The 14026-nt window shown below is 44.5% G+C and overlaps 1 protein-coding gene across 1 annotated transcript in view; it reads left to right on the top strand.

Moving 5' to 3' along the window:
- LOC135533954 (neuronal acetylcholine receptor subunit alpha-2-like) overlaps positions 1–13307 on the top strand; it is a gene marked incomplete at its 3' end in the record, with an annotated part of 43821 nt that extends 30514 nt beyond the window's left edge. The window contains exons 4-6 of the mRNA XM_064961137.1: positions 3575–3684; positions 11966–12167; positions 13085–13307. Of these exons, the coding sequence (XP_064817209.1) occupies positions 3575–3684; positions 11966–12167; positions 13085–13307 (535 nt within the window). The remainder of the gene's footprint in view (positions 1–3574; positions 3685–11965; positions 12168–13084) is intronic.
- Between the last annotated feature and the right edge of the window lie 719 nt (positions 13308–14026).

Genomic DNA, 14026 nt, shown 5'->3' with positions numbered 1-14026 from the left:
CCCTGAATGTGTTGTATTCATTCTGCCTTCCCAGACATGTTCTGGAGGCCCTCCCTGACTGTGGTGATTTCATTCTGCCTTCCCAGACGTGTTCTGGAGGCCCTCCCTGACTGTGGTGATTTCTTTCTGCCTTCCCAGACATGTTCTGGAGGCCCTCCCTGACTGTGGTGATGTCATTCTGCCTTCCCAGACATGTTCTGGAGGCCCTCCCTGACGGTGGTGATTTCATTCTGCCTTCCCAGACATGTTCTGGAGGCCTTCCCTGACTGCGGTGATTTCTTTCTGCATTCCCAGACATGTTCTGGAGGCCCTCCCTGACTGTGTTGAATTCATTCTGCCTTCCCAGACATGTTCTGGAGGCCCTCCCTGAATGTGGTGTATTCATTCTGCCTTCCCAGACGTGTTCTGGAGGCCCTCCCTGACTGTGGTGATGTCATTCTGCCTTCCCAGACATGTTCTGGAGGCCCTCCCTGATTGTGGTGATTTCATTCTGCCTTCCCAGACATGTTCTGGAGGCCCTCCCTGATTGTGGTGATGTCATTCTGCCTTCCCAGACGTGTTCTGGAGGCCCTCCCTGATTGTGGTGATTTCATTCTGCCTTCCCAGACGTGTTCTGGAGGCCCTCCCTAACTGTGGTGATTTCATTCTGCCTTCCCAGACATGTTCTGGAGGCCCTCCCTAACTGTGGTGATTTCCTTCTGCCTTCCCAGACGTGTTCTGGAGGCCCTCCCTGACTGTGTTGAATTCATTCTGCCTTCCCAGACATGTTCTGGAGGCCCTCCCTGAATGTGGTATATTCATTCTGCCTTCCCAGACATGTTCTGGAGGCCCTCCCTGAATGTGGTGTATTCATTCTGCCTTCCCAGACATGTTCTGGAGGCCCTCCCTAACTGTGGTGATGTCATTCTGCCTTCCCAGACATGTTCTGGAGGCCCTCCCTGACTGTGTTGAATTCATTCTGCCTTCCCAGACATGTTCTGGAGGCCCTCCCTGAATGTGGTGTATTCATTCTGCCTTCCCAGACGTGTTCTGGAGGCCCTCCCTGATTGTGGTGATTTCATTCTGCCTTCCCAGACATGTTCTGGAGGCCCTCCCTGATTGTGGTGATTTCATTCTGCCTTCCCAGACGTGTTCTGGAGGCCCTCCCTGACTGATGTGTATTCATTCTGCCTTCCCAGACATGTTCTGGAGGCCCTCCCTGACTGTGGTGTATTCATTCTGCCTTCCCAGACATGTTCTGGAGGCCCTCCCTGACTGTGGTGATGTCATTCTGCCTTCCCAGACATGTTCTGGAGGCCCTCCCTGATTGTGGTGATGTCATTCTGCCTTCCCAGACGTGTTCTGGAGGCCCTCCCTGACTGTGGTGATGTCATTCTGCCTTCCCAGACGTGTTCTGGAGGCCCTCCCTGACTGTGGTGATGTCATTCTGCCTTCCCAGACATGTTCTGGAGGCCCTCCCTGACTGTGGTGAATTCATTCTGCCTTCCCAGACATGTTCTGGAGGCCCTCCCTAACTGTGGTGATGTCATTCTGCCTTCCCAGACATGTTCTGGAGGCCCTCCCTGACTGTGGTGATGTCATTCTGCCTTCCCAGACGTGTTCTGGAGGCCCTCCCTGACTGTGGTGATGTCATTCTGCCTTCCCAGACGTGTTCTGGAGGCCCTCCCTGACTGTGGTGATGTCATTCTGCCTTCCCAGACGTGTTCTGGAGGCCCTCCCTGACTGTGTTGAATTCATTCTGCCTTCCCAGACATGTTCTGGAGGCCCTCCCTGAATGTGGTGTATTCATTCTGCCTTCCCAGACGTGTTCTGGAGGCCCTCCCTGACTGTGTTGAATTCATTCTGCCTTCCCAGACATGTTCTGGAGGCCCTCCCTGAATGTGGTGTATTCATTCTGCCTTCCCAGACATGTTCTGGAGGCCCTCCCTGAATGTGGTGTATTCATTCTGCCTTCCCAGACGTGTTCTGGAGGCCCTCCCTGACTGTGTTGAATTCATTCTGCCTTCCCAGACATGTTCTGGAGGCCCTCCCTGAATGTGGTGATTTCATTCTGCCTTCCCAGACATGTTCTGGAGGCCCTCCCTGACTGTGGTGATGTCATTCTGCCTTCCCAGACGTGTTCTGGAGGCCCTCCCTGACTGTGGTGATGTCATTCTGCCTTCCCAGACATGTTCTGGAGGCCCTCCCTGAATGTGTTGTATTCATTCTGCCTTCCCAGACGTGTTCTGGAGGCCCTCCCTGACTGCGGTGATTTCTTTCTGCCTTCCCAGACGTGTTCTGGAGGCCCTCCCTGAATGTGTTGTATTCATTCTGCCTTCCCAGACATGTTCTGGAGGCCCTCCCTGAATGTGTTGTAGTCATTCTGCCTTCCCAGACGTGTTCTGGAGGCCCTCCCAGACTGTGGTGATGTCATTCTGCCTTCCCAGACGTGTTCTGGAGGCCCTCCCTGACTGTGGTGATGTCATTCTGCCTTCCCAGACGTGTTCTGGAGGCCCTCCCTGACTGTGGTGATGTCATTCTGCCTTCCCAGACGTGTTCTGGAGGCCCTCCCTGACTGTGGTGATGTCATTCTGCCTTCCCAGACGTGTTCTGGAGGCCCTCCCTGAATGTGGTGATGTCATTCCACATAGAGGAACCGTTTCTGGGGAGTGTATCCTGTGTGGTCTTCAACACATCCACATCCTTCTGTATGAACAGAAGGCTTGTTTTAATGTCTGGTACATCTTCTGTCAGGTCGTCCAGCCGTTCGTTGGTCGACTCCATGGTCCTTTGTATGAAGCTTTTAAAGTTATTTTCCTGCTGAAGTAGAATTTCCTCATGGAATACTTTCTGCTTCTGCAAGAGTTCACCTACCTGCCCAGCAGAGATGTGATCCTCATCTTGCATGACAGTACTAATAGTAGGACGAGCCCACTATTCACTCCGTGAAATGAGAGAAGCTGGCAGTAGAAAACCCGGGATAAGTATAAATGCGGCCCTAGCATCAAGGGCTAACCGGTTAGCGTGCTTGGTGTCCAGCAGTAGTAGATCAGGTTGCCTAGCTTGATAGCTAGCAGCTAGGCTAGCTGCTTCGCCAATGTAGTACCACCTAGTTTAAGCAAAAGATCCCGGAACATATATCAGCGTTAACTCTAACTGCGTCCCAGGATCCAGATATGAATAGGAAAACTATTGTAAACTTTTATTATCTAAGTAAGTAGTTTATTGTTGAAGTAAAACAAATCGAGTCTCCAGTCTTGTACTGCGCGTGATGATGCAGAGTTTCCTCTAGGATTTTGCCTAGAGGAAACCCTGCATATATGTAGCATGTGTGTGGCTAAGGTGGTTTCACTACATTCAGTATATATACTATAGCATGTGTGTGGCTGAGGTTTCAGTACATTCAGTATATATACTGTAGCATGTGTGTGGCTGAGGTTTCAGTACATTCAGTATATATACTGTAGCATGTGTGTGACAGGTGTTTTCAGTATGAATTAAGGTAATTGGTCTGTTAAAGGATGAACAGTCTCTTTCTGATGAGATCTCGGGACCTGAACGACCTCTCGTCTCCTTGTGTATGTTCTCCTCTCAGGAGTGGAATGACTACAAGCTGCGCTGGAGACCGTCTGACTACGACAACGTCACGTCCATCAGAGTCCCGTCGGAACTCATCTGGGTCCCAGACATCGTCCTCTACAACAAGTGAGTGACAGCGAAACGGTTGTTTGTCTGAAATGGTCGTCATTAAAACGTAAAAGCGTTCAGGAGACTCCACTTCCAGTCCTGTTTCAACGGTTAAATGTCGCCATCTACTGGGTTCCTCAATCATAATCTTAACATCATAAATGGTTTACATTTTAGACATTTAACAGATGCTCTTATCCAGAGTGAATTACCGGCACAATTAGGGTTAAGTGCCTTGCTCAAGGGCACATCAACAGATTTTTCAACTAGTTGGCTCATGGATTCTCACCAACAACCTTTCAGTTACTGGCCCAATGCTCTACACCGCTGGGCTACCGTTTTCTCAAAAGTAATTTCCCGCTACAATGAACTGACATCTGTGATCCCGTCTCCATGTTATGGAGCATGACACCACTAAGGATTTCATAGATGACAGGAGTCAATGTACCTGTTTCTGTTAGAGTGTTAATGATTTAACAGCAGCTGTAGGCCCAATCTTCATAAACAGCCATCCCATCCCCAGTAATACACTGCCATGTTATCCTGATGTATCATTATACTGCCATGTTATCCTGATGTATCATTATACTGCCATGTTATCCTGATGTATCATTATACTGCCATGTCATCCTGATCCTAGCCCTCCCCAGTAATATACTGCCATGTTATCCTGATCCTTGCCCTCTCCAGTAATATACTGCCATGTTATCCTAACAATAGCCATCCCCAGTGATACACTGCCATGTTATCCTCCTCCTAGCCATCCCCAGTAATATACTGCCATGTTATCCTGATAGATGTATCATTATACTGCCATGTTATCCTGATAGATGTATCATTATACTGCCATGTTATCCTGATAGATGTATCATTATACTGCCATGTTATCCTGATAGATGTATCATTATACTGCCATGTTATCCTGATGTATAATTATACTGCCATGTCATCCTGATCCTAGCCATCCCCAGTAATATACTACCATGTTATCCTCCTCCTAGCCATCCCCAGTAATATACTGCCATGTCATCCTGATCCTAGCCCTCCCCAGTAATATACTGCCATGTTATCCTGATAGACTTATCATTATACTGCCATGTTATCCTGATCCTCGCCATCCCCAGTAATATACTGCCATGTTATCCTCCTCCTAGCCATCCCCAGTAATATACTGCCATGTTATCCTAACAATAGCCATCCCCAGTGATACACTGCCATGTTATCCTCCTCCTAGCCCTCTCCAGTGATATACTGCCATGTTATCCTCCTCCTAGCCTTCTCCAGTAATATACTGCCATGTTATCCTCCTCCTAGCCCTCTCCAGTAATATACTGCCATGTTATCCTGATAGACTTATCATTATACTGCCATGTTATCCTCCTCCTAGCCCTCCCCAGTAATATACTGCCATGTTATCCTCCTCCTAGCCCTCTCCAGTGATATACTGCCATGTTATCCTCCTCCTAGCCCTCTCCAGTGATATACTGCCATGTTATCCTCCTCCTAGCCTTCTCCAGTAATATACTGCCATGTTATCCTCCTCCTAGCCCTCTCCAGTAATATACTGCCATGTTAACCTGATCCTAGCCCTCCCCAGTAATATACTGCCATGTTATCCTGATCCTAGCCCTCCCCAGTAATATACTGCCATGTTATCCTCCTCCTAGCCTTCTCCAGTAATATACTGCCATGTTATCCTCCTCCTAGCCCTTTCCAGTAATATACTACCATGTTATCCTGATCCTCGCCATCCCCAGTAATATACTGCCATGTCATCCTGATCCTAGCCCTCCCCAGTAATATACTGCCATGTTATCCTGATAGATGTATAATTATACTGCCATCTCATCCTGATCCTAGCCCTCCCCAGTAATATACTGCCATGTTATCCTCCTCCTAGCCCTCCCCAGTAATATACTGCCATGTTATCCTGATAGACTTATTATTATACTGCCATGTTATCCTCCTCCTAGCCTTCTCCAGTAATATACTGCCATGTTATCCTCCTCCTAGCCCTCTCCAGTAATATACTGCCATGTTATCCTGATCCTAGCCCTTTCCAGTAATATACTGCCATGTTATCCTGATAGACTTATCATTATACTGCCATGTTATCCTGATCCTCGCCATCCCCAGTAATATACTGCCATGTTATCCTCCTCCTAGCCCTTTCCAGTAATATACTACCATGTTATCCTGATCCTAGCCCTCCCCAGTAATATACTGCCATGTTATCCTCCTCCTAGCCCTTTCCAGTAATATACTACCATGTTATCCTGATCCTAGCCATCCCCAGTAATATACTGCCATGTTATCCTCCTCCTAGCCATCCCCAGTAATATACTGCCATGTTATCCTCCTCCTAGCCATCCCCAGTAATATACTACCATGTTATCCTGATCCTAGCCCTCCCCAGTAATATACTGCCATGTTATCCTCCTCCTCGCCATCCCCAGTAATATACTGCCATGTTATCCTGATCCTAGCCATCCCCAGTAATATACTGCCATGTTATCCTCCTCCTAGCCCTTTCCAGTAATATACTACCATGTTATCCTGATCCTCGCCATCCCCAGTAATATACTGCCATGTTATCCTGATCCTAGCCCTCCTAATAGTTTTCTCCTCATCGAAATTGATTCAACTTTCACGGCTGAATGTATCAGATTAAACTCCTCGTATTTAATGACTGGGTTTCACCTCATCAAGCTCTTCTGTATGATCACTATCAGTTAGTGAAATTAAAAAGGTGTGTGTCTGTGTGTGTGCGCGTAATGCGTGTGAGAGATTTGAGCAAGATGTAATGATAGACTTATCGTTATATCTCTAATCTACAGCTATTATCAGTGCGTATTAAAGCCATGATCAGGGATGTGTAGCTCTTCAGAGGAGGAGATAAATTACAGACTGCAATAGAGGAGATAAGTTCTGGAGATTGTTCCTGGAGGATCATAACTCTCTACCAAAACAATGGCTCTGAGTCACGTGTGTTTTTGTGTGTAAATAAACAAGTTGTTAAGGGCTGATAAGGTTCCTGTCATATTGAAATGTCAAATCCCAGCTAGCACATAACGTTCTGAGAACCTTATGTTTCTTAGAGCTCGGTGAGAGTGTGGTTGTCCTATGGTTATTTTACCTTCCCGACAATGTTCTGGGAATGGTGCAGGATAGGAGCTTGGCTTTGGAACATACTCAGCACGTTTAAGGAACTTAAACAAATAACATTATTTTCTTGGTATTTCATTATATTAACAGAACGTTTCCTAATTGTTCAATGTAACATTTCATTTCAATTTTGGTAATATTCTAGAAACGTTCTCCAATTGGTTTGGAATGGGAGTGTTCGGGTCCTACTAGCGGGACAACTTCTAGTGAAACTGAAGGGCGCGCAATTCAAATAAATAATCATACATTTTATGGATTTTAAACATTTATGTACATATAAGTGTCTTATATCGGATGAAAGCTTAAATTCTTGTTAATCTAACTGCACTGTCCAATTTACAGTAGCTGTTACAGTGAAAACCTGCCATGCGATTGTTTGAGGACGGCACCCCACATCAAAATATTTTTCCACCATCACAGGTTTCATACATTCACTAATAACAATGAAATATTCATTTACTTTTTTGAAAATCTTCCTCTGATTTGTCATCCAAAGGGTCCCAACTATAACATGTAGTGTTGTTTTGTTAGATAACATCCTTCTTTATATCCCAAAACGTCAGTTTAGTTGGCGCCATCGATTTGAGCAATCCACTCGTTCAACTTGCAAAGAAAGGAATCCGAACATCTACCCCTAAACGTTGTTTCAACAAGTCAAAATGCGTTTCTATTTACTCCTCGGGTTCCCTAAAATGTAATCAAACAATACAATTTCTTACGGAAAGAAGTATGTTCAATAGGAAACCGATTTTAGCAGGTGCGTCCTGTCGTCATGTCACACACAAAAACGAATATCCAAGACTGTGTCCTTCTGCTGAAACAGATATTTCTTATTTGTTTTTGAATTTACAAGCCTGAAACCTTGAACATAGACTGTTGACACCCTGTGGAAGCCATAGGAATTGCATCCAGGGAGCTCATTTTCAATATGACCGTACTCTTGCATTTCTAAGAAGATGGTCTCTCCAAAACATTCCAGTTGGTTTTGCTTTGGATTTTCTCCTACCATTTTTATTGTGCTATATTCTCCTTCATTATTTCAACATTTCTACAAACTTCAAAGTTTTTTCCTTCCTATGGTACCAATTATATGCATATCCTGGCTTCCGGACCTGAGCTACAGGCAATTTACTTTGGGCACATCATTCAGACAGGAAGTGGAGGAAAAAAGGGTCCTAGCCCTAAGAAGTTTAAGAATGTTAAGAAATAGCGTACTCCTGTGGGAATATATTTATGTCAGCATAACGTTTCATACAGGCTTCCTTATGGTTCTATTTAGATGTTCTCAAATTTTCATGAGAACGTTAAGAAAACTTTAGTAATCACATATGTAAGTGTATGCCAAAGTAACCTTCACATAACCGATAATTTCCGTTCTCAGAACGTTAATAAAACCTCTCAGGGAACCTTTCAGATAACCAGATTAAAACGTTCTCAGAACCTCCCTGGAACCATAGTAAAACGTTCTCAGAACCTCCCTGGAACCATAGTAAAACGTTCTCAGAACCTCCCTGGAACCTAAAAACAAACTTTCCCTGAACAGAGGAAATGTTCAATTCTGCTCTCAAAACATGACAAAGACTCAGTTTTATCGGTCAGAAAATGTATGGCTTCATTCCCAGAACCAATGGGAAACCAAAAATGTATGTTCCAACAACCAAATATGCTAGGTGGTAATTAACAATATTTTCAGGGAGCTAAATTAGCAAAAACTGGACTATTTACCAGATTGACAGAGTTACGTATTGCCTAACCCTGATAGTTTCAAGAATAATCTAAAAACGGTTTTTATCATCGTTAGATTATTAATGTAACGTCTACAATAATTCACAATGTCTAACACTGTAGTGTACAACCATATAACTTTGTATAACAGGTTTGTCCAAACAAGTATTGCAATTGGTTGAGGAGCATGCAAAAAAAACAGCCTTACACAAGCTTCCCACAATAAGTTGGGTGAATTTTGTCCCATTCCTCCTGACAGAGCTAGTGTAACTGAGTCAGGTTTGTAGGCCTCCTTGCTTTTTCAGTTCTGTCCACAAATGTTCTCTGTGATTGAGGTCAGGGCTTTGTGATGGCCACTCCAATACCTTGACTTTGTTGTCCTTAAGCCATTTTGCCACAATTTTGGAAGTAAGCTTGAGGTCATTGTCCATTTGGAAGATCCATTTGCAACCAACTTTAACTTCTTGACTGATGTCTTGATATGTTGCTTCAATATATCCACATAATTTTCCTACCTCATGATGCCATCTATTTTGTGAAGTGCACCAGTCCCTCCTGCAGCAAAGCACCCCCACAACATGATGCTGCCACCCCCGTGCTTCACGGTTGGGATGGTGTTCTTCAGCTTGCAAGCAGCCCCTTTTTCCTCCAAACATAACGATGGTCATTATGGCCAAACAGTTCTATTTTTGTTTCAACAGACCAGAGGACATTTCTCCAAAAAGTACGATATTTGTCCCCATGTGCCGTTTCAAACCGTAGTCTGGCTTTTTTTATGGTGGTTTTGGAGCAGTGGCTTCCTCCTTGCTGAGCAGCCTTTCAGGTTGTGTTGATATAGGACTCTTTTCACTGTGGATATAGGTAATTTCGTACTTGTTTCCTCCAGTATCTTCACAAGGTCCTTTGCTGTTGTTCTAGGAATTATTTGCACTTTTCGCACCAAGGTACGTTCACCACCGCTGCGTGGTCCCATGGTGTTTATCTAGAATTTTCCAAGCTGTTTATAGTCACAGTCACCTTAGTGCACGTAAACTTCTGACCCACTGGAATTGTGATACAGTGAAATAATCTGTCTGTAAACAATTGTTGGAAAAATTACTCGTGTCATGCACAAAGTAGATGTCCTCACCAACTTGCCAAAACTATAGTTCGTTTACAAGAAATTTGTGGAGTGGTTGAAAAAATGAGTTTTAATGAACGTGTATGGAAACTTGTATGTAAACACCTAAGTGTATGTAAACTTCCGACTTCAACTGTATGGTAGGATGCAAAAATAGGCTACTTGTTTTGTATCTTAGAAATCACTGTTCATCTCATCAGCCCACAAGTCAACTCATTAACTTGATCTCACTTTAAAAAGCGTCTAGACATTATCACTCCTTGCTTAGCATTAGGGGTTTTTAACAACGAGGCACCGATGGCAACAAAAGTTGTCGTCTGCCTCTCCGACCGTCTGCCTCCCCGACCTTTGCAGCATTCAAGTTTGAATAGCGCGCCTCCCCGGCCTATATTAACATGTCAGGACGACATACTGGCGAAACCACTCATCAGCATATTGTTTCTGGATATATAAAATGACGTGACAATAAATAAAAGGAAATACAGCTGGTTTCCTGTCTCTCCAGCTTCAGTTTGAAGTGTGTTAGCTGTGTAGTTGGCTAACATTCACTAGAAAGAGGAAAGAGCGTCACAGTGGGTGATATAAATAGTCAGTGTTATGATGACAATTTTTATTTATTTTTTACTTTTGTTTAACTAGGCAAGTCCGTTAAGAACAAATTCTTACTTTCAATGACGATTTTTAGGAACATTGGGTTAAAACCTCTTGGGGCTAGGGGGCAGAATTTTCACTTTTGGATAAATAGCGTGCCCAATTTCAACTTCCTGCTACTCATGCCAAGAATATAAGATATGCATATTATTCATATATTTGGATGGAAAACACTCTGAAGTTTCTAAATCTGTTTGAATCATGTCTGTGAGTATAACAGAACTTATGTAGCAGGCAAAACCCAGAGGACTAACTGTTCAGATACAGTTTTTTGCCTCTCTCTGTTCCCTGACTTGTTATCACGGGGTACTGGGAGAGAGGGGGAGGGAGGGAGGGAGGGAGGGGGAGGGAGGAGAGGGGTGAGGGAGGAGAGGGGGGAGGTGGGGGGAGGAGAGGTGGGAGGGAGGAGAGGGGGGAGGGAGGAAGGGAGGGAGTTATTATTGCCAAGGGATATTTCTTAGGAACCTGTTTTCAGTTCCCACCGCCTCCACTGGATGTCACCAGTCTTTGGAATTTGGTTAAGGGTATTCCTTTGTGCAATAACTCGGAACAGGGTACACTTTTGTGAGTTGTGCAAGATGTGAAAAGTGGCGCTGGTTTGTTTTCTTTCCTGTATTGAACACAGATTGCCCCGTCTACAATTTGATTGATTATTAACGTTTAAAAATACCTAATATTGTATTACAAAAGTAGTTTGAAATATTTTGGCAAAGTTTATAGGCAACTTTTGAAATATTTTGTAGTGATGTTGCATTTTTTGTAAGCTGTTTTTTTCTGGATCAAACGCGCTTTATAAATGGACATTTTGGATATATATATGGACGGAATTAATCGAACAAAAGGACCAATTGTGAGGTTTAAGGGACATATTGGAGTGCCAACAAAAGAAGCTTGTCAAAGGTAATGCATGTTTTATATTTTATTTCAGCTTTTTGTGTAGCGCCTGCAGGGTTGAAATATGAACTTGAACTCCTTTGTTTACTCCTTTGTTCACTGCTGGTGCTATCATCAGATAATAGCTTCTTATGCTTTCGTTGAAAAGCCTTTTCACAATCTGACATGTGTAGCTTTAATTGAGTATCTTACTTGTGTGATTTAATGAAAGTTCGAATTTTATAGTATTTTATTTGAATCTGGCGCTCTGCATTTTCCCTGGCAATTGGCCAGTTGAGACATTTGCGTCCCGCCTACCCCTAACTAGTTTTAACTGCCTTGATCAGGGGCAAAACGACATATTTTTTACCTTGTCAGCTTGGGGATTTTATCTTGCAACCTTTTGGTTACTAGTCCAACACTCTAACCACTAGGCTACCTGCCCGCCCAATAATGACCTTTTCTGTATATTTGGTCCAGCAGTAGGCTACACGTATAGCCTGTAGTGTATTTCTGCTTGATGAGCAAGATGATCGAGGCACTAAATTCAGCACCCACGGACAGCACTAACACTGTCAGCAGAAGCACGAGCTGTGCCTTCCCATAGCAATCTGCCAGAACAAACGGTGCCAATCGAACTAACGACCTGAGGGTTTGGCTGGTAACGATGCCAATTATCTACGGTACAACTGCAAAAAAAAAAAAAAAAGCTATTTTAACACGCCCTCTCGTGTACAAACCTCTGCTCTCCTCTTCCCCCTCCAGTGCAGACGGTGAGTTTGCCGTGACCCACATGACCAAGGCCCACCTGTTCTACAATGGGAAGGTGCGCTGGGTCCCCCCGGCCATCTATAAGTCCTCCTGCTCTATAGACGTTACCTTCTTCCCCTTCGACCAGCAAAACTGTAAGATGAAGTTTGGCTCTTGGACCTACGACAAGGCTAAAATCGACCTGGAACGCTTCGAGGTAGGGGATTGTATCAATCAAATCAAGCAAGCAATGTTGTAAATGTGTTGTACAAGATGTGAATGATGTGGATAACGTGTGAATGCACAGTGTTTATTTGTTAAACAGATCTTGAATCAGGCTAATGTATATGTTCTTGCTAACTCCATTGCTGTCAGAAGCTAGCTTTCCATCCAACTCGCGCCAGATTTTCATGTTAATATTCTAGAATCGGCATAAAGAAAACAATTTTCCACACCAGTGGTGTTTCCACCAAACTGACTTGTCTGTTAAAATCCATGCTTGATGATGTAGTGCCCCCAAAATGTACTTTTTCCATTTAAGTTTTCCAAGTGCCAAATAAAGTTCATTGTGTTTCCATCACATTTTATACGGACAACTTTGTCAACTCTGCTCTAGCCAACAGCTTGCAGATACAGTGCGGGTAGGCTGGTATACATGATGACATTATTATGGATAAGTGCAAGAACATTTTCATTTGTCAAATGGCAGTCAAGCATCGATCATCACTATTATTGTCACCACAATAAGACATTCAATACTTATTGGAAAGGAGCATCATAGATCACCTTGCACTTTCCCCACCCTGTGAAGTTCATCAAGCTCATCACCTTGCACTATCACCACCTTGTGAAATTGACCATAAATTATTTCATTTGTTGTCCAATAAACTGTATAATGTAGCAAAATGTATTTTTACGTGCAATAAGTCATCACGCACACACAGCCTTTTATCCGCAACAAGTCAATTTGATGGAAATAAATCTGGTGGAGAAAATGCGCAGATTTGCATGAAAATCTGTCGCCAATTGAATGGCAACGTGGCTAGTGTCAAGCCACACAGAGAGCAGAATCACACGTCTTGTGACGCCATATGAAGTCTTTATAGAGCAGGACGGTTGATCTCTATCCCCTAGAACACTGTGGATCTGAACAACTACTGGGAGAGTGGAGAGTGGGCCATCATCAACGCAGTGGGAACATACAACACCAAGAAGTACGACTGCTGTCATGAGATCTACCCTGATATCACCTACTTCTTCATCATCAGACGGCTGCCTCTCTTCTACACCATCAACCTGATTATCCCCTGTCTGCTCATCTCCTGTCTCACCGTCCTGGTCTTCTATCTCCCCTCAGGTAGATTCCTAGTCTTCTATCTCCCCTCAGGTAGGTCCTAGTCTTCTATCTCCCCTCAGGTAGGTCCTAGTCTCCCCTGAGGTAGGTCCTGGTCTTCTATCTCCCCTCAGGTAGGTCATAGTCTTCTATCTCCCCTCAGGTAGATTCCTAATCTTCTATCTCCCCTCAGGTAGGTCCTAATCTTCTATCTCCCCTCAGGTAGGTCCTAGTCTTCTATCTCCCCTCAGGTAGGTCCTAGTCTTCTATCTCCCCTCAGGTAGATTCCTAGTCCCCCCTCAGGTAGGTCCTAGTCTCCCATCTCCCCTCGGGTAGGTTCTAGTCTCCCCTCAGGTAGGTCCTAGTCTCCCATCTCCCCTCAGGTAGTTCTTAGTCTCCCCTCAGGTAGTTCCTAGTCTCCCCTCAGGTAGGTCCTAGTCTCCCATTTCCCCTCAGGTAGGTCCTAGTCTCCCCTCAGGTAGGTCCTAGTCTCCCCTCAGGTAGGTCCTAGTCTCCCCTCAGGTAGTTCCTAGTCTCCCCTCAGGTAGGTCCTAGTCTCCCATTTCCCCTCAGGTAGGTCCTAGTCTCCCCTCAGGTAGGTCCTAGTCTCATCTCAGGTAGTTCCTAGTCTCCCCTCAGGTAGGTCCTAGTCTCCCCTCAGGTAGGTCCTAGTCTCCCCTCAGGTAGGTCCTAGTCTCCCATCTCCCCTCAGGTAAGTAGATTAACAGAGAATGTCCGTAATG

Source organism: Oncorhynchus masou, unplaced genomic scaffold, assembly GCF_036934945.1.
Source record: "Oncorhynchus masou masou isolate Uvic2021 unplaced genomic scaffold, UVic_Omas_1.1 unplaced_scaffold_2835, whole genome shotgun sequence".
Taxonomy (NCBI): domain Eukaryota; kingdom Metazoa; phylum Chordata; class Actinopteri; order Salmoniformes; family Salmonidae; genus Oncorhynchus; species Oncorhynchus masou.
The sequence above is the reverse complement of the archived record's forward strand: the minus strand, read 5'-3'. Positions and strand labels throughout refer to the sequence as shown.